The sequence below is a fragment of the Cyanistes caeruleus genome, chromosome 23 (assembly GCF_971803275.1).
Source record: "Cyanistes caeruleus chromosome 23, bCyaCae1.hap1.1, whole genome shotgun sequence".
NCBI lineage: Eukaryota > Metazoa > Chordata > Aves > Passeriformes > Paridae > Cyanistes > Cyanistes caeruleus.
In genome coordinates, this window is record NC_141723.1 from 4,576,376 (window position 1) to 4,597,506 (window position 21,131).

General features: G+C 48.7%; 1 protein-coding gene across 2 annotated transcripts in view; it reads right to left on the reverse strand.

Moving 5' to 3' along the window:
- Positions 1-21,131, reverse strand: part of GRIK4 (glutamate ionotropic receptor kainate type subunit 4) — a 170,065-nt gene that overhangs the window by 104,538 nt on the left and 44,396 nt on the right. For both annotated transcript variants that reach the window (XM_086861508.1, XM_086861507.1), the window contains exon 2: positions 8,888-9,019. In XM_086861508.1, coding sequence (XP_086717634.1) covers positions 8,888-8,969 — 82 coding nt within the window. In that variant the 5' untranslated portion in view covers positions 8,970-9,019. The remainder of the gene's footprint in view (positions 1-8,887; positions 9,020-21,131) is intronic.

Here is a 21,131-nt window from a genome sequence, read left to right on the forward strand (position 1 = left end):
GCTCGGCAAGAGGGCTTTAACACCTCACTGAGCTCAGCCTGGAGAGCTCCTGAGCTTGCAACCCACCCATCCACGGAGCAAGGACGCGGGAATGTGCCAAGAGTAACGGAGCAGGAGGAAGAAACCCCGAGCATGAGGCTTGGAGCACAAAGAAACCCTTCCTTGAACTGCCAGGGTGGGGATCTCAGCTCTGCTCCGACAGGCTGAAGCTGGAGTGGATTTTTGTCTTCCTTCTCCCATCTCCATCCTCGCCCTGCCCTTCCCAGAAAGGTTCCAACAGCTCCCAGGTGGCAAATTCAGCTTTATCTCAACTCACCTTGAGGAAATTGGGCACCTACCTAAAATCTGCAAGGCTCTCTCCCCCTCACTGCCTGAAAAGGACCTTCAAATCACATTGTGCTCACTACAGACCTTTATTTCCCTAAAAACAAGGAACGCATTCTTCAGCCAGGCATCCAGAGGTCCCCATCCTCAGGAGTCATTTCCAGAACTGCTCCTGCCTCTGTGGAGGATTTGCCTCCCTCTCTGTGCTTATCCAGATTTTCTAACTCCACCCAGCTCCTGCCCACATCCCCAAAATTCTCCTGCTCACTTCAGATGATTCTTTACACACAAGTTAATTGGTCTGTGGGGAGGAAGGGATTTGGAGCTCCAAGTGCCCAGGTGCTCTGGATGCCAAGGCAGCAGCCTGGCAGCGTGGTGGCTCTGAGGAGGAGATTTAATCCAGCCCTGCAGAGAAGTGAAATCCATCCTTGCTGGCTGCCCACACGGATAGCCAGGGGCAAGGGGCTGGGCAGCAGGAATCTGTAATGCAGCCTCCTGCACAATCCCATCTCATGCCACACTGGAGCTCTCTGCAGAAATTCCAGCTTTGCTGAATTTGGCTCCAAGTTGGAATTCATTTTGGCAGCTGTTTAGGCAGGCAACCAAGGATCTTTCATTCATGTAATTGACTTTTTTATTCATATATATATATGAAAAAATAATGAAAGAAATTGCAGAGTGGATCTTGCTATCAGTAGCTTCCTCTGTGGGAAGCAAAAAGATCTGTATTAAAAGTGGCTCAGCAGCTAAATACACAAAGTGCTGCCCAGGGGCAGGAACTGTATTTAGATATAAAACAAGTTACATGACTCTCAGATCCTGATCCTTGGCTCAGGGAGAATGTTTAATATTCAGGAACAAATGTAAAAATCCAGACCTTTGATACAAAATTCTGCACATGCACCTACCCATGCCCATCACCCTGCCACAGCTCAGGACTGTGCCTGGAACAGATAAATGTCACCTCCCCACTGACCAACCCCTCTCTCCCTGGCTCCTCTCCTTAAATTTCCCTTTTCCTGCTGAATTAGCACCTGCTTCCAACCCAGTCACCTTCCAAAACCACCAAGCCACACAGGCCAGGGCAGCAGCTGCTGCTGTGCCCAGGGGCACCGCAGCTTCCCCTGTGCTGGTGGCTAAATGGCTTTCAATAAACAAGAGAGTGAAGAAATAGAACGTTGATTTGCTGCTTAAGTAACGTGGCTCTTTTCCATAACTACCAGCCGGTTTCCCCATCCAGCTGCTCTGCACAGAGAGATCTATATCTATATAATATGTATGTGGATATATAATGAATCAAAACAAAGCTTAAAGGCCTCCTGGGGTGGATAATATAACCTGCCTCTCGGACATTAATGAAAAGGAACAGATCAGGAAAAATAACTCCGCCACAGAGGTGCAAAAGATGGAAAGAGATGATCTGTCTGGCTGACTCCTCGTCCCTCCTCGCTCCGTGCCCCGTGGCACTGATCTAAAATATAAATCTGCTTATTATTTATTATTCATATTATTATAGTGCCGGATTCCTCTGCTGGAGATGAGGAGCTCATTATGTTTTATGTGGCAAAGCTGCAGCCTGGAGAGAGGCAGAGCCCTCCCTCACCAGGCAAGGGGCATTGCTTTGCTGGGCATGGACATGCCTGGTGCCTGGACATCTTCTCCTTGCAGGGCAGCTCACTCTGCTCTGCACCAAATCCCTCTTTTTTCCATGGACTTTCCTTGCTCTGCACCAAATCCCTCTTTTTTCCATGGACTTTCCTTGCTCTGCACCAAATCCCCTCTTTTCTTCCATGAAGTTTCCCTGCTCTGCACCAATCCCCTTTTTTCATCATGGAGTTTTTTCTGCTCTGCACCAAATCCCCTCTTTTTTCCATTAAGTTTCCCAGCAGGATGAGGCTCAGTTGATTCTTAAGCCAAACTCATCCAACCTTGAGCACATAAAATCTGTGTAAAAACCCCCAAATGATGAAGGAAGCCATCAATCCCTCCCTCTTTGGTACCCAGTCCTGTCACTCTGCCAGAAAGGGCTCTCACACTGCTGAAAATCAAAGCCAAGAAGGGCTGCAGGGTCTGTGATCCCTCAGGGCTTGTGAATCCCTCAGGTTCTGGGATCCCTCAGGGTTTGTGCATCCCTCAGGATCTGTGATCCCTCAGGATCTGTGATCCCTCAGAGTTTGGGATCCCTCGGGATTTGGGATCCCTCAGGGTTTGTGAATCCCTCAGGATCTGTGATCCCTCAGGGTTTGTGAATCCCTCAGGGTCTGTGATCCCTCAGGGTCTGTGATCCCTCAGGGTTTGTGAATCTCTCAGGTTCTGTGATCCCTCAGGGTCTGTGATCCCTCAGGGTCTGTGATCCCTCAGGGTTTGTGATCCCTCAGGGTTTGTGAATCTCTCAGGGTCTGTGATCCCTCAGGGTCTGTGATCCCTCAGGGTTTGTGAATCCCTCAGAGTCTGTGATCCCTCAGGGTTTGTGATCCCTCAGGATCTGTGATCCCTCAGGGTTTGTGATCCCTCAGGGTTTGTGAATCTCTCAGGGTCTGTGATCCCTCAGGTTCTGTGATCCCTCAGGGTTTGTGAATCTCTCAGGATCTGTGATCCCTCAGGGTCTGTGCCTCCCTCAGGAACCCGCTGGCGGCTGGTCCCGGTTCCCGCTCGGAAGCGCTCGCGCTCCTCCCGCAGTTTCTGCTCACACTTCCATGGTGCGAATCAGCCTCCTGCCTCTGCAGGCTGCCAGGGTGCCGAGCACAGCCCCAGGAAAATCTGCATCCACAGGTTTAGTGGGAATAGCATGCAAACCTCCCACCTGCACACGGATACCGCTCGGTGCCCACCACCGACCCCGGCTGAGCCTCAACACCCTGCACCGGGATCCTGCAGCAAAAGCGCTCAAAAAAACACCTTCCACGGGATCATTCCAGAGAAAAGCAGGGTAGATAAATGACTGCACCAGTCACCAGCCCCTCTTTGAACAGTTTCAGCTGCCTTTTCCTGATAAAAACCATCTCATTTTATCCTTGAGTAGTCTCCGTGGATGAGTTGCTGTAACGAGATCGCTCAGGACAGGGAGGGTAAAGGAGATGGGGCAGTGGCAGCCACTCTTCCCAGTGCTGGAACACAGGAAGACAACACCTGGGGAGAACTGCAAACAATCCAGGGATAACATTTGCCCAGAGAAGCTACCCCTGGATGCTGGAAGTGTCCAAGGCCAGGTTGGACAGGACTTGGAGCAACCAGACCCCAGTGGGAGATGTCCCTGCCCGTGTCAGGGCGTTGGAACTGGGTAACCTTTAACATCCTTCTAACCCAAACCATTTGTGATTCACTGTAAGTCTAAATGAGGCTTTGCTGAAGGGCCTGGCAGCTGTACAGGTGATTTAAAAAAAACAACTATTTATGCACATAACTCAAAACCCATAAATAAGACATCGCTCTCCAAGAAGAATAATCAGAACAGAATTGAAAGAGCAGATAGCAGATGAATATTGTATTTTTCTCTACCTCTCCCCACTCCCCAGCAGCAAATGATAAATAACTACAAAACTACTTCGCTTTAATGAACTTAACTGGCTCTTTTTAATATTGGGGGAAATATTAATATTGTATCCCAATAATTACGCCCTACTCCCACCCCACTCGCCAAGCCAGGCTGGGATTAAACACTTATCCCAGTGACAAGTGGAGAGGTTTTCCAGCAACAGCACCACCATGTGAGCCCTGCAGATTGTTCCTGTGCTCTGGGCTGATCAAAGCAGCCTGGCCAGCTTCAGAGCCGGGCTAAGGTCATTCCTCTGCTGGGGAACAGCAAATCCACGGCCTCTTCATTCCAGATCCATCAGCAGCATCCACAAAGGGCTTGGCTAAGGCAGAGCTGCACCAGGAAAGGAGTTTGTGCTTTGTGTGTGTTAAATGTTTCCAGCAGGAGGGAAAAGAGGAGTTTCAAGCTGTGAGAGCCAGCTGCAAACAGGAGGTGGGGAGCTGGGCACGACACAAAATGTGCCACAAAGCCACACTGCCTGCCTCCAGTGAAAGGCACAGCTGGGTTTCTCCCCCCAGCCCCTCATCCTGACACCTGGGAGGAAGAATTTGGTACCTGCTGACATCAGCGTCCTCCTTCCCCAGCACCCAGGGGCTGGCTGCACCTTCATCATCAGAGCCACCAGCACCCTTTAAAATGTTAATTCTGCCTTGTGGGATCTTCCCTGCGGCGCCTGCAGGAGAATTCAGTGTGTCCTGAGGGAGCTGAATTAATCTATCCACAACTCCTCTGCCCTTATCGTTCATTTTTACCTCATGAGTCTTTAATGCTCGCTTTTCCCTTGCTTCAGCCCTCCAGCTCAGACACACCTATGGACAAACTGCACCCAGCAGGGCAGCTCTGGGGCCTTTACTCACTGAAAAAGTGCTTTAGTGTATCATAAACCCCTCAGGAGGGTGATTACACAGGGATTGGGGCCGTACAAACGATGCTGTTACCCACGGCCGTGACAGAGGGATGGGAATAAAGGGGTACCACACAACCACAGCCATGTAGAAAAAGCTCCAGCCTGCCCCTTCCCACCTCCTGCAGCACACACAGCTGAATGCCAGGAGCTTTTCACAGCTCTGGGGGATCCCCAAGAACATCTTCCTGACGTGAAAAGCTGAGAGAATTGGTGTTGTTTAGCCTGGAGAAGAGAGGCTTTGGAGTGACCTCACTTCCAGTGCCTGAGGGAGCTGCAGGAAAGATGGAGAGGGGCTTTTTACAAGGGCTTGGAGTGACAGGATGAGGGGGAATGGCTTAAAACTCAAAAAGAGCAGGAATTGGGAAGGAATTGTTCCCTGTCAGGTGGGCAGGCCCTGGCACAGGGTGTCCAGAGTAGCTGTGGCTGCCCCTGGATCCCTGGAAGTGCCCAAGGCCAGGCTGGACAGGGCTTGGAGCAGCCTGGGACAGTGGGAGATGTCCATGGCAGGGGTGGAACTGGATCTTCAAACCAACCCAAAGCATTCCATGATCCCGTGATTCTAGTTCCACCCTCAGAGCAGACACAAGAGATCCACAGCCCTTTAGGCACTCCAGAATTTTGGAATCATGCCTAAAAACAAGGACAAACTACCCAGAGTGACATTTCCAGTGACACCCCAGCATCAGGATGGGGTTCATGAGGACTTGGACTAGAAATTGCTTCTTTGGTGGATGAAGCCACAAAGCACTGGGACAGCAATGACAGCTGAGCCAGAGGTGGATGCACAGCCCCTGGGTATGGGGCAGGAAAACATCAAGTTTCAGCCCCAAAAACCCCCTGAGATGCTGGAGTTATTGTGTAAAGTTTGCAGAGCTGGGAGGCAGAGGCAGGGAAGGGATTTTCACAGGCACAGGCAATCCTGAAAGGCTACAGAAGGCCTTGCAAGGAGTTTGTCAGCAGATCCTCTGTCAGGGCTCCTGATCCTGCTCCTGGTGAGGGCAATTCCATGGATAAACTGTAATTTTGGCTGGGGTGTGAATTTTAAACGAGCTTCTTTAGAACACCAAATCAATCAAGCCAGAAAATGCCAATTTAGGGCCCCCACGCTCTGCTCGGTGAGGCTGAGTAAATAACCCAGTAAATAACTCAGGCAAATTTCCTGACACTTCCTTGAGCATGAGTGAACAGACAAAAAACAAACCCAGAGCTGCTCCCACACACTGAGTGCTGCAGGAAAGCAGGGCCAGGGGGAGATGCTACCCTGGAGGACAGGAAGGAGCTGAGGATTTTTGGGTTTTGGGGTGGCTGGATGCAACACAACCTGTGCAAGAGGTGCCAGGATATTTTGGGAGGCCTTGCACTGGTTTTTCCAAGGGCTCCAGGCTGCCTGGAGGCAATTCCTTCCCTCCCAGAGCTCTTAAAGCTGATGAGAACATTCCCATCCCTGCCTGCTCATTCCCTCCCTGATCAGCCCCAGCTTTTGAGGTCCATGGAGACCATAATTCACCCAGACAGAGCAGGGAACTGACACAAGCCATCCTTAGTACAACATCACCTTTTTGGATAAAGCTTTTAGACCTGGATTTCCCCACCAAGGTCTCCAGAAATAACAGGAACCAGGAAATTTTCTCCAGGGCTGCATCAGAAGGGAACAAACAATTCAAGGCTTAAAAAAAAAACCAGGTTTGCACTGATGGTTTCCCCCCAGTGTGTATCCAGGAGAGAAGCAGAGTGTTCAGGAGCCTCCAGGCTGCTCCTCTGCAGCCAAAGGCACAGGGAAGGTCACCCTGTAGCCCACATTCTGCTCAATTCCTTGCACAGATGACGCCTCTCAAGCTCACTGCAATGCAACACTCGCTGTGGGTCCTGTCCAGAGCAGCAGAAATTCACTGTGTGCTCAGAGATGAAGCAATCTGCTGCCTCTCCACTCCACTGAGGGCTGCCAGGGCCAAGATCCACCCAAAAACCCCCAAAAAAAGCAGCAGCAGGAAAGCTGAGGGCTCGGTTCACAAGCCAAGTGTCCCTGACTCAGCACCACTGTGTTTCATTCTGCCTGGAAGCCAAGAGCTGCAGGGAATAATCTCTTTTTTTCCTGGTGAAGAACCCACCCTGACCCTGCCCAGCTCACCTCCCATTACTGATCCCATCCCTGTGCATTTCAGCAGCCCGTTATCCGATGGTTTTCAGGATTGCTTTAAACATTTGCTCGCATTTTCTTTGAATATTTAAATGTTCTTGCCGGTCTGTTTTCCCTTCCCTATGCAGAGCATTGATTTATGTTGCTAGATACCATATCTCCCTGCCTTGCCAAAAGCATGCATTTGGGAATGATTTCAGGGCTGCTGGTAATATTTTTTCCCCCTCTTTTTATTCTGCACTTTATTTTTATTAACTTTTTTTGTTGGAGGCGCCGTAAAAATGAAACTGTGGCTTGAAGGAACAACACTCATCAAACCTCCCAAACCAAACCAAGCTGGAAGGCAGCTGCCATTCCCACCTGGAAGCTGCAGCACAGATTTGAGTTTCCAGCCCTTAGGAGCTGAAAATCACAGTCCCAGGTCTCAAACACCTTCACTTTTCACTCTGGGGAACAAAGAGACCCCAGGTTTGCAGCTCTGTGCTCTCAGGGGAGCTCTCTTTTTTTCCCCACACTCCCCAAAACCCACAGAGCTCCCCAAAAAGACGGCACACAAAGCAAAATGAAGGATTTTCACCTTCAGCATCCTGATAATTCACCCTCCATCCCCATCCCTGCCTGGAGTGGAGGATGTGCCCATCAAGGTGAAATGCAGGCAGCAGAGCTGGGATCCTGCAGGGAGAGCTCCACATGAATCAGGGATTCCAGGGACATAAAACACCCGGCCACCCTTGCCAGGCTCCTGCCAGCTCCCACCCTCCCTCCCCATATTTCCTGAGCTGCCTCATGCTCCACCAGCAGAGGGGAGAGGTAATTTCACTTCAAGTGTGTCACCTGTGAAAGTTGCAAATGGGGACAGGAATGGATTAGCTGCTTATCTGCAACAAATAGCTCATAAAGGCAGCTGGTGGCTGCAGGGGGAGCAGCCAGGGGAAGCAGTTTCCTTTCTAAACAACAGAGCAAAGTGTCAGGTCTGCGAGGTGAGCTCCACTGCCATGTTTCTGGATGTATTTCTGTTCCCTAATCCGCAGAAAATGATGGTGTCTCTCCCTGAACGCTTTTTAACACGGCTCAGAGGAGCCTGAACTCGTGGGGCTTCCTCGCAAATGGGGAATTGTGGGGTTTTCACATTCTTGTGGCGCCCTTGAACTGGGGAAAGGTTGGGCTCTGGTACCCCTTGGTCATCGATGGAGAGCAAATATATTTGTGACAGAGAAATGTTTCGTTTTATGTGGGGTTTAGGAGAGGGGGTGGGACACGGCAGGGGCGGGTTTGGCTCCTCGGTGGCTCTTTGAGGGGTGGCTTTGGATTCACACAGGAAGAGCAACAACAACACCATGAAAACCAAGGCAAACATGGAAATTCACCATCAACTGCATTGCATTTACAAGAGGAAAGGACAACATTTCCAAAATGCAGGGAGGAATTTCAGCAACTTTGTCAAGTCACCATAAACTAATTTCATTTACAAAAGGGAAGTGAGAACATTTATGAAATGCAAGGAGGAGCTCAGCAAGTGTGTCAGCTCACCATAAACTAATTTCATTTACAAGAGGAAGGAACGAGTGCAGGGAGGAGCTCCTCGTGTAAACTCACCATAAAATAATTTCATTTACAAAAGGAAAGAGAGAACATTCCCAAAATACAAGGAGGAACTTCAGCAAGCATGTCAGCTCACCATAAATTGCATTTCAGGTACAAACTGGAGAGACAACATTCCCAAAACTCAGGGAGGAGCTTCAGCAAGTGTGTCAGCTCATCATAAACTACATTTCGGGTACAAACTGGAGAGAGAACATTCCCAAAACTCAGGGAGGAGCTCAGTGTCCCCACTCAGCATGAACTGCACTTCTCTTACTGGAGGAAGGTGAGAACCTCAGCACCACCTGAATGGGGACACCCTGCCATCTCCCCCTCCAAGGATCCTTCCAGAACAGCCAAACAGCGCTGGATAAACCCAAACCCCAGCCAGGTGTGCACTCACCAATCCTCAGGGAATGGGGGCTGGCCCAGATCCTCATCAGCCACAGCAGAAGGAGCACCAGAGGCGCCAAGACACGGAGCATCTTCCATAAATCCTCATGGAGCCCTGTGGTGGTCTGGGCATGACATAACTCTGCAGGGAGACACAAAACACGGCCCGTGAGCCCCTCTGCTCTCCCCCAGCAGCATCACTCAGCTCCCAGCCCTGCAGACAAAAGCTCTGTTTACCCGAGGAGGAGGGAGATATTTACAGGCTATGAATTATTCAGGGATTGGAATCAAACTGGGCAGAGAGCTCCTTGCAAAAAATGAAAAAAAAAATTTAAAAAAAAAGAAAAAAAAAAAAGGAAAGAAACACGAGGAAAAGTCCAAATATTTCATCTTGGCGTTTTTAGCTTTTCAACAAAAACAAGTAGAAATCAATATTGAGTCACATCTCTGACTTCTATTCTCACCCATCCCACCCCCCCTTTTTCTTTCCACTCAGAGCAGCCTGCAACTCATTATATAATACTGACTTCTGATTTTCGGGTGGGACAAAACAGTTTCATAGCTAAACATGACTTGAGGGAAGGGTTTAAGAGGCAAAAGTCACTTGGGCCTCACCAAACTAGAAACCAATTCCTTGCCACAGTTCCAGTCAGCTCCTTCCCTCCCTTTCAGGAGCAAGAGGATTCAGCACAAGACCAAGAGCATCTTTTTTTTGTCCTCACACAAGCTGTCACCACCCAGCTACACAGAGGTCCAGGTTCCAAAGTCAGACCACCAAAATGAAGGGCAGGAGGTGGAAAATCCACAAACTCATCATCAGCACAGGTATTGGCACTGTGTCCCCCACAGCAGGCTCCTGCAGCACAGCTAATCAAATTTATAACAAATACCATTTTAAACAGCTTCATAAAGGGCAGATTTTACTTCATAGAAAAAAAAAAAAAAACAAAAACGGTTGTCTCTGGAGTTGATAAAATTATCTCCACAGGCAGCAATGTCCTTAAATGCTGACTTTGAGTGTTTCATCTGTTACCTTATCTCTCCCTTCTCCAGCTTGCTGGCAAATATTCTCACCCTCCTCCATTTGTCTCCTTCTTGGGCCAAATACTGAAGTCCTGACACAGGCAAAGTCTTTAATCTGCCTTTGAAGTTACCAGGAGTTTTGTCCGAGCAAGACACAGCCTTTTACTTGCAATTTTCCAATTAATCTATTTTTAGATTACATTTAAGACTTTCCTCCAGCTTATCTCAGCTCTTTCCACAGGGACCATTCCCTTTCACAGAGGGGAAATGCAGAGACAGGGCCACAGAAAGAAAAATCCAGGCAGCCCTGGGACATCTCCACTCCCTGGGGTTTGATCCCTTCCTGGATCACGCTTCCCTCGGGAAGCTCCCACCTCCAGCATCCCAATTCCAGAAAATTGAGGGATCTCATGCTCAGCTGTCAGACACAGAAAGAACATCCAAATTTCAGAGCTCTCAACCCATTTTTAAAAGCTAGAAACTCCCCAGAAAACACCTGGAAAACCATGAGCCACCTCTGTGAAGGGCAAATAGCAATATTCTCCTTTTTTCCCCCACTCTTTTCAGTGGGATTTCCAAAGTAATTCCTGGGGAAGAGAAGCCCTAAAAGGTTAAGCACATGGGAAATTGGTTACTTAGAAGCGCTGGCAGCGGCAGAGACAGATTGCAGAGCCTGGTATCATTTGGGAGCTTTGAAGCAGCTATTTCCAAACTTTCCATGATATTGACAAAACAGCAGGATCACGTCAGACTCGCTCACAGCCCGGAATGTGGAGCTGGAGCTCATGGAACACACACAGACACACAAAGACATCCCTCCCCCAAGGATGGAGACAGCAGGACAGCGAGGGCAGCTTGAGGTTTGACATCCAAAGAGCTTCCTCGTGCTCAGTTCTGGCTCTAAAGCTGCTCCCCAACACTCACAGCCCTCTTTTCCTCTTTTTTTAGGTCATTTTAGGTTCTGCTTCTCGTACTGCTACCCCCAGTGTTCTTTCCTTGCCAGCCCCTGGTGATAACAACCACAGCTCGCCTGAGGCACCTGGTAGGGAATGTCAGACCAGGCCCAGGGCAGGGAAAAGGGGGTAACAAACCCCTCAATTTCCAGCCAAACAGGAGGGAAACGCCTGCCTGAAATTCGAGGAGGTTGCTGGAGTTTACAGCCCCAATATTCCCTGCCAAAGCTCCATGGAATCACTTCAAGGAAGGACATGGAGGGGCTGGAGCGTGTCCAGAGAAAGAAAAGGAGGTGGGGAAGGGTCTGGAGCCCCAGAAGGGGCTGAGGGAGCTGGGAAAGCTCAGCCTGGAGCAAAGGAGGCTCAGGGGGAATTTCTGGCTCTGCACAAGTCCCTGCCAGGAGGGGACAGCCGGTGGGATTTGGGATCTGCTCCCAGGAACAGGGACAGGAGGAGAGGGAACGGCCTCAGGCTGGGCCAGGGGAGGCTCAGGGTGGACAGCAGCAGGAATTTCCCCATGGAAAGGGAGCTCAGGCCTTGGCAGGGGCTGCCCAGGCAAGTTTGGAGTGCCCATCCCTGGAGGTGGCACTCAGTGGTGACAAGGTGGAGATGGGTCACAGCTTGGACTCGATGGTCTGGGAGGGCTTTTCCAAGCTCAGTCATTCTGTGAACAGGTTAAACAGAGTGATTCTCTTTTCAGACCCTGCAAAGACAAAATGCACAAGGTGCAACCACTCTTGTGGGAAAGGGGAAAGGCTCCTGTGACTCCCCAAGGGACAGTTCTCAAGGCTCCAGGTTTGCAGCCTGTTGCAGAGGCTACCCAGGAGATTCCCGGGCAAAAGCAGCTGCCTGTGCATCAGCAGCTCAGAGTGAACAGCAAAGCTGAGCAATAAATCCAGGGCGCCCGCTGAGCTCTGCTCCGGGAGCGGCGGGGCTGTAATTACCTGGGACATGGAGCACAGGGGGATGCTGCTCCACCTCACACATTCCCCAGCCCTCAGGAGGGCTTGGATTTTGGAGCACGGGCCCAGGGAACAGCTGTCAGCAACAGAAATGCACCTCAGGGGTTGCCAAACAGCAGAAAACACAGGATCCTACAAGCCGTGCCCACGGACCATCTGGCTGCTGGAGGTGACTGCACAATACCTGGGGAGGGGAACACAAAGATGCCTCCCCACCAGCACACCTGCTCAAAGGCTGGGTTACCAGACTCAGGAGAAGGAAGGAGGGAGAGGATTTTCCTCCTAGCCCAGCACTGAAGTTACTCTCAAATGAACAAAGATGTGTTTTGATTCTCACAGCCCTCTGCATCTGCCCAGTCCCCACTTGCTGCCTCCTCCCTGAATTTGGGGTGCTGAGCACAGTTCAGACGCCCTCACTGTACATTAATATTTTATTTTTTACATTAATTTTGCCTTGCTGAACTCCTCATCCTCCCAAGCTGCCTTCCAGCTGCAAGGTGCATCTCTCTGCCCCTCGCTGTCCCAGGAGATGCTGTGAAACAGGAGTGAATTGTGGCCACTCCAGTGCAGCCCCAAAATTCCACTCAAGAGAGGGAAGGAGGACAACTCTCCTTCGTGCAACACCAATATAAAACTTCAGAAAGCCAAGAAAACCCTGAAGAGACAAAGCCATTTAGCAGCTTGCTGCACTAATTCTCGTGCATGTGAAGATGACTTATCCCAGACTCATCCTCAGCTGGCTGAAAATAAATCAAACCAACTTCCCCTGCTGAAGTTTCCAGCGAGAACATGTCAGGAGCTGTGCGTTCACAGCTCCTGCTTTAGTGGCTCCTCTTTCCTGTTCTGACAGCAGGCTGGGAGAGCCTGCTTGATGGACAGCTGCCTGTGGAGCATTCCCAATCTGCTCCCCCAAAAAAAGAGTGGGATGGCTGGGAAAGAGTTCCCTGGGCCCTTCAGGGTGGGAGGTGCCTTGCTGAGAAGCTGCTGCTGGATCACGAGCTGACCCCTGCGTGCAGCACAAATATGGAATTCTTTCCCTGCTAAGCCCCCTCCCCCTTTTTTTTTTTCTTTTTTCATCTCTCAGCTCTGGAAATCCAAGAGAATAGAATAAATCAGGGATATACTGGAGAGTTTTGTGTTCTCTCTGGAGATAAAAGTCTCTAAATACCAAGCAGAATTATGGACGATTTGCCTCCAAGAGGGAGCAAGTTGCTTCTGAAACTGCTGATACATTTTTAATGACTGTGTGAGCTGGTGCTCTTCTTCACTGCTATCAACACAGCGTCCTGCTATTTGGAGATTTCTGCAGAAAAATTCTTAGATGGTAGAGCAAAAGGCAAAAGGCAAAATAAAATGTTAAATCACTGAAAGAAAACTCAAAAAAAAACCCCTCTGCTGAAGCTGCCACAGAGATAAAGACATCCCTGAAAAGCAGCCACCTCTCTGCTTGTTCCCTCTGACAAGGACGCTCAAGGAATCTGCTGTTATTTCATGGAATTATGGAGTGCTTTGGCTTGGGAGGGATTTTAAAGATCATCTATCATGGCAAGGGACACCTCCCACCATTCCAGGTTCTCCAAGCCCTGTCCAGCCTGGCCTTGGACACTTCCAGGGATCCAGGGGCACCAATTTCTTCCTCAACTGTGCCAGTGATTCCTGCTCACGCCTCCAAAAATGCCATCACCCTGCAGAACTTGTTCCTGCAGCTGCCCTGGAGAGCAGTGCCAGCCCCAGGCTTCCCAAAAATCCCAACGTGTTCCTTTTATCCCGATGCAACCCCACACTGCAAACCCCACTCCACGCCTTCTCCTGCAAGCTGAGAAACCACAAACACCCTGGAAAAACCTGGCAGCAAATTCCACCTTCTCCAGGCAGATTTTTTATATATATTTATTTTTTTTTAGTTTTTTTTTTTACCCAAGCAGGAGTTTGGAGGGGGATTTGGTGTTGATGGATCTCTCTCTGCCTCACCAGAAGCTTGATGAATGGTGAGAAAACGCAGCTCGAGCAAAGCTGGAGTAATCCTCACAGCTGAGACAACAAATTTAACAGCTGCAGAGCAGCAAGGAATTGGGGGAAAAAACTGTCGGGGAATATCAACAAACAACTTAATGGGGCCTTTTTCATTCTTTCGACAGGCAAAGAGAGCTCTTGCCTTTTGTAAAGCTTCTTTTGCAGAGAGCTCGGGTTTAAATGGAACAGGCAAGGGGAGGAGAACATGGAAAACCTGAAAAACATTTCAACAAGTGGCTCCAAAAAATGTCTCAGGGGGAGGGGAGGGCTCCACTGACAGCCTGCCCCGGGGCCACAAAGATGTAAGTTCAATTAAACTGAAAAATCGCTCCATTTAAAGCCACCACCAATATGTTTCGCTCGGCAAAGAAAAAATAAAAAAAAAGCATAATTAGCACGGGTAAATCATTACCACGAGGTAATGTCAAAAAAAAACCTTGAGGCTGAGGGAAGGAGTGACATCTATAAAGAGAATGGCTGGAATTGCAGTGGGAAATTTGAAGGGGAAAAAAAAATATGGATAAAAAAATACGGATTAATGTTTGGATGGGGTGTAAACCCTCCACGCTGCAAGGAACTGGTGAATTCCCTGTTTTTGAGGGCTGGAAGAATCAGCCCTCGGGACAAGGCTCCTCTGCTTAAAAGGATACTTAACAACATGAGGCAGAGCTCGGTTCCAGTCTGGCAATTTCTACGTTCCTATAAAAACCACGTCTCGTTTTTTCGATTCCATCAGCATTAAAGAGGCTGCTGTGCTCACAGCCTCCCCTCTCTGTGCTCACACCAGTGCCAGGGCTGGAGATACCCAGGGTGAGACACAGAGCTGTGCTATCTCCCTTCCCCAGGTGCCAGGGGGATGAAAGGAGCCCTGGGCTCCCCATCACCTCTCCAGGTAACACCCAGCAGGTGACAGCCCAGGGAAGGTGATATTAGTGATAAACACATGCTCAGCTGATACAGAAAATGGATTTTTATTTTTTTCTTTTTTATTGTTATTATTATTTTATTTTCATTCCCCTAGCTGTGTTCTTTCATCCCTCTCTTCTCCTTCTTTTTTTTTTCCCCTCCACCCTTCGTGACTTCCAGAAAAAGAAGCAAGAAAACTTCAAGGAGAAAAGAATTCTGGAGGCAGTGAAGCAGAAGGACGAATGTATTCCTGACATTTCTCGTTGCTGTGGATTATTTTCTTTAACTTTCTCTCTCCCCAGCCTTGAGTCCTCTCATCTCACCCTTCTCAATCCTCCCCAGAATTAGCAAAGCCTGATCAAATTTCCCACCACTGCTTAGAGATAAAAGCAGCGTGTCCCCATCCTAATTCCTGGCACAGGCTGGGCTATCTCAGAGCGAGATTTCCTCCAGAGTTATCAACCCCAGACCTGTGGACACAAGGAGACTTCAGTCACAGGACATCTTTATTCAATTTTCCTCTCCCCAACAGGTTTATCACACTTCCCATCAGCTCTCCCAGGCTCACTCAGTCCTTGAGAGCTCTTCTGGCACAGAGGAGTGAATGAGAATTTGGGAATTTGGGAAATTTGGGGATTTAGGCACTGCAAAGCCCTAGGAGATGCAGTTCTGTCCTTCCTGCCCTCCTTTAAAGCCTTCCACAAAGGAAATCCTGTGGCTGCTGAGCAAACACGCATTGTGATGGATGCACAGAGCACTGGGAGGAAAACACCCCAATATTTGTGCAAATATTTAGAAAAATGTCAAAAGTTCGATTTTTTTACAAAAAAAAAAAATCAATTATCAAAACACATTAATAATAATAAATACTAAATAGAATTTAAATATATAAATAAAATTATTTAATAATATATAATATCAAATATATATTATATATAAATATATTATAATAAATATATCAACATAAATAAATAATAATTGTGTAATATTATCATATATTATCATAATATATAATACATATATGATAACACCCCCAGCACATCCCTCCCCACATCATCTGTCCAGACCTCCCTGGCTGTGACCATCCACCAATTGAAAAAACACCAGGAAAAGAGAAAAGCAAGGCCGTGTGGGATTCCCTCTCTCCCTCCCTCCACTGGTGCCCACGATTTATTTTTATTAACAAACAATAGCAGTTAAAAGCACCGTGGTCTCCCATGGTGAGGACTGTGTGAGATGCTCTTAATTGGCTTGGAGCTGTTATCTGAGAGGAAAAATCACCTCCAGGCTGGGGGAGAGGAGAGGCTGCAGGAAGGGAAGGGGTGTCATGAAACAGGGGCCAGAGGTGGCCACAGCAGCTCTGCTCCTCTGATCCCACAGCCAGAACCTCAATCCTTGACCATCCTCAATCCCTGACCAGCCCTCAATCCCTGACCAGCTCTCAATCCTTGACCATCACCTCAATCCTTGACCATCGCCTCAATCCTTGACCAGCCCTCAATCCTTGACCAGCTCTCAATCCCTGACCAGCACCTCAATCCTTGACCATCCTCAATCCCTAACCAGCCCTCAATCCTTGACCATCCTCAATCCCTGACCAGCTCTCAATCCTTGACCATCACCTCAATCCTTGACCATCACCTCAATCCCTGACCATCCTCAATCCCTGACCAGCACCTCAATCCTTGACCATCCTCAATCCCTGACCAGCTCTCAATCCTTGACCATCACCTCAATCCTTGACCATCACCTCAATCCCTGACCATCCTCAATCCCTGACCAGCACCTCACTCCTTGACCATTCTGAGCACAAAATACAAGGCTGAGGGTTGTTTAGCTTGCATATTGATTCTGAGCAGGTCAAAAACCTTCTCTAAAGAAGGAAGAAAAGCTTTGGGTTTTGCCTCCTCACTCCTGGCAAGCACAAACCCCTCTGTGTACAGCTGGGGGTTTTTTTCCTACCTGAAGTGGCTCTCCTGACAGATTTTATGCCACATTTATTCAGCAGAAGACTCCTGCCCACTCTGCAGGCCTTCATTTCCATTAAAGCACCTCTGGTGAGGGACAGAGCAGAGTTTGCACTGCAGACAGCAGTACAGGAGGGGATTTTTGGAAAGGGAAATGCAAACTGATCTCTCCAGCTGAGGTGGCCTGGGGACACTCTGAGGTGAGCAGAATCCGAGCTGCTCAACAAGGCTGCTTGCAAAGAAACCCTGAATAAATGAGCACAGCCAGAGCCTTGGATTCATCAAAAGCTTAACCAGGAAAAAGGCTTTAAAACAGCAAAGGTCTTACACTGAGAAATGGATAAAAATTGAGCTTTGGAGTGTGTGTTTTGTTCCAATAGGGAACAAACCACTGAGGCTTTTTCAAGTGGATGTTCCAGGGTTGCCCTGGAAGTGTCCAAGGCCAGGTTGGACAGAGGTTGGAGCAACCTGGGATAGTAGAAAGTGTCCACAGCTTTAGAAATTTTAGCAAAACATCTTTCCCTGGGCAGTGCAAGATCCAAGTACCCACTGGTATTAAACCTTTAATTCTGCCAGCCTTCTTGCCTGTCTCTTACAAAACCATGCTGTGAGTGCACAAAGTGGATGAAAAACCCACTCAGGACCCCACTTGTATTACATTTCAAGGACTGCATTCAGAAGGAACTGCTTCAAAACCCTCCTTTTCTGAGCTTTCCTTGCACTCAGTGCAGCATCACCTCTGAGCACAGCAGAGCTGATCAGAAGCCCATTTTCCCCTCCTCGAAAGCCAGGATTTTTCCAGTTGTGCCACACTTTTGTTTTGCTAAGTGGAGACACTTTTGGGAACCTTTTGGCTCACAGTGATCCAACCTTCAACACACAGAACACCAACTTTCCCTTTTGAAGGAAACCTTCAGGTTTGAGGCAGTTTCCTCAACCTCTCCAAAGGCTGCTCTTTTTCCACCAAAAATAAAAAAATAAAAATTCTCCTTTTAGAAAAAAAAAAAAAAAAAAAAGGCTTTGATGGAAAAATTTTCAGCTCTCTCAGAAGAAAAGAAAGGCAAGGAGCACGGAGCCCTGTTTGCTGTTAGTGAAGAATTGCTGCTACACCAACCAGGCTCTTTACACATGAAGGAAGTTCTAAAATATGAATCGGATCTGTGAACATCTCAAGAGTCTAGAGGGAGAGAAAGCTCTTAAATGCATCAACCTGATCTCTGGGCTACAGAAAAAGAAGATTAATCTATTTATTTAACTTAGAGTCCCTGGCAGATTCAAGGAGGGAGAAGAAAGGAAAACAAAGCAGCCTCTACCAAATCAACCTGCAAGAAGTGGTTTATGGCCAAAAAGCTGGGTTTGCTTCTTTTTATTGCTGCCAAAACTGTAAGTGAAACAAAGAGATTAATCTCCCATCCATCACCCAGAGAACATTTTGATCCATCCAAGCTCCAAAAGCCTGGATTTTGAGGATGGAAGGAGGCAGTTTGTGAATGGCTGAAGATGATGTTTGTGTGTTTTAATGGAGTGAGGATTGCTGGGGGTGCATTTGGCTGACAGGGACCATATGCATGGGGAAGGAGGTGGGAACGAGGACAGATGCCAAGCTGAGAATAGGCACAAAAAAGCACAGGGGTGATAGGCTTGGGGGCAAGGGAGCAAGGAAACCTGCAAAATTAATGGGATAGAAGGAAAATACAGGAGCTGGGAGATGCTGGAGCAAAGGCACAGCTGCACACAACCACCAGATGCAAAAGAATAACGCAGCAATAAATAGTCTTGCACAGGAAGGCAGAATCAAAGTCCAAACTTGTATGTGAAGCTGCAATTAAAGGCATTATTTAGCATGAGAGAAGCTTTTAATCCTGCTTGTAGCAAAAGTGACAAGAAGGAAAAAAAAAATATTTCAGGCCAGAAAAGCATGGGTTTGATTAATTAACAGCAAAAAGCACCAATTAAGGGTGCAGTGCTCCTGTGTTGCTGAGATGAAACACCCAAAACCCAGAGGGATGGAGGAGAATGGGCTGCCCTGGCACTTCTCCTCTACTTCTTGTAACCACACACCAAATCCCATATAAAAGAGGGGAATTCTGGCTCTAGAGGAAACACCAGTGGAGTACTCAGGGGTTTTTTGGGGGTATTATTTGCTGACCTCCCTCTCCCTGGTGAGGATGTGATCTTGAGGGAATGGGATTTGCTTTTAATCCAACAGAGATTCCCTGGCTCAGAGATTCCCAGAGCAGGGATGGGGAAAGGACAGGAGAGAGGCAGTGTTGGCTGACAAAAGGAAATTTCCTCTCCTGCCTGTTGATACGTTGCTGGGCAGGAGACCAGACAAACCCTCGCACTCATCCTTGGCAGGAACCTGCTCAGCTTCTCCCCTCAGCACCACAACAGCACAGAAAATTCACTCACAGACATGACTTGTCTGCACAGCCTTGGCTCTGGCACCTCTCAGTTTCTCACCACGCTCCCCTCCCTGTCTCATGGCCTTTCATGGGTTTATTTAAGGCTTGGGGAACCTTTTGCATAAGGAGAAATTTGGGCTCAGAGCAGCTTGCCTGGTGATGCAAGAAGCGCTTAGGAGCCAAGCACCACTCAAGTTTCATAAGCCTCGAGATAAATTCCTTTCTTCCTGCTTTATCCTTTGTTTCACCAATATCTGGCCATTTTACAGACACAATTCCAGAGCAGCTCCACACTTCCCCTGTGGTTCTGCCTCAGTTATTCACCATTTCTCCTTTTTTGCTAAGGGGAGCTTGCCCAGACAGAGCCACTCCTGCAGGAGATTCCAGCTTTTCTACACTAAAAGTGAGTAGAGATCCCCAAAAGTGTTAATGGGGCTTGCACTGCCATAGAAACCACCCTGAGGAAAACCCCACAGGAAATTTCCAGCGCTGATTCTGCAGCCTGGCCCAGCAGGAGCTGTCCCTGCCCATGGCAGGGGGGTGGAATGAGATGAGATTTAAAGTCCCTTCCCACCCAAACCATTCTGTGATCCTGTGATTCAGACAGAGCCAGCATCTGAGGAGACAAGCACGGGGTAAGTCTCAGACACTTCAGGAGGTTTTACTCCCCTCTGTCTCCAGTGTGGTACAAGACAAGGGGTGACACCACAGCTGTGGCCTTTCTCCAGAGAGCAAAAATCACTTGGCCTCATTAACAAAGCCACAAAGGCCTAGCACGTGGCTTCAGTGTGAAAAACAAATTTGTTCCCTGAACAAATCCACCGTGCCCACCTTGCCCCGCTGCTGCTCCGGGTCAGCTGTAATCAGGCTGGCCGTGCTCCTGCCTCAGCAGCATTCCCAAAACTGCTCCCAGAGCTCTCATCCTCATCACTGATGTCCAATTTCCACAGTGAGCAAGGAGCAGCCCTTCCCAGAGTTGGCTTTGCAGTGTTCTCGTCACTGGCTTAACATCAATTCTGGGTAAATGAGGGATGCACAGAGTTATGGCCAAGCTGAGCACTCTGAAAAGCCTCATCACATCACTCTCCTCCAGCTCTAGCATAAACTGTCCTCATCAACCAGGCTTAGCCCAATTTCCATGTTTGCATCTTGACCTATAATCCATCCAAGCCCCAGCACCACGTCCTAATGCAGCTGTCACCCTCGAGCCCACAGTCACAGCCTGTCTGGCCAGATGAGCCAGCAGGACTGAGCAATGTGATATCCTGAACCTGCTCTCTCGTCCAAACACTTCTGCTGGTGTCTCAACAGTGGAGAAAAAGAGGCTCCAACAGCTGAGCTTTCAACACCCATTTTTGTGCCCACCCCTAATCAATCTGGAACAGGAGGGCCAGCTCCCAGCCAAATTTGATGGTGTTGCAGGCTCATAAAAAACTCCTGGTTTCTCTGAGTGTCATGAAATCACAGGCTGCTGGAGGAGAGAAGGATTTCCTCACAGAGGGAAGGGCTCAGCTCGGCTCCCATCAGGCACCAATGAATCCACCAGGGAAGGATGTTATGCATGCCCTAAATGTGGGGAAAATCATCAATTAGAGCTTGCTGAGCTCAGCCACGAGGCACAAACAACTCTCCAGGCTGCCTTGACTCCCCAGCTCACGGGAACCACTTGCGTTTTATTCCCCCACCCTCTGGAACTGACTTCACCCCAGCCCTGCTCCAAGCAGAGGGAGTTTGGAGTGGTTGTGATTCAGCACAGCTCATTTTGAAGCAGTCTGGAGCCCAGCAGGCTTCCAAACTATTCCAGGAGCCACCAGCCCAGCTGATTGCTGCTGACTGCTGTCAAATGGCAGCCTCTGAGCCTCCCCCTGCCCCGAAAAAGAAAAGCTGTTAATGCTAAAATCCACATTATTCTTTCCCAAAAGTAGTTTCCATCCTGCTGGTGGGAGAGAACAGCACTGAAGGTGGAGGAAGGATCTTGATCAGACCCCCAGCCTGAGCTGAAGCAACTTTTCCTCCCCTCCATCC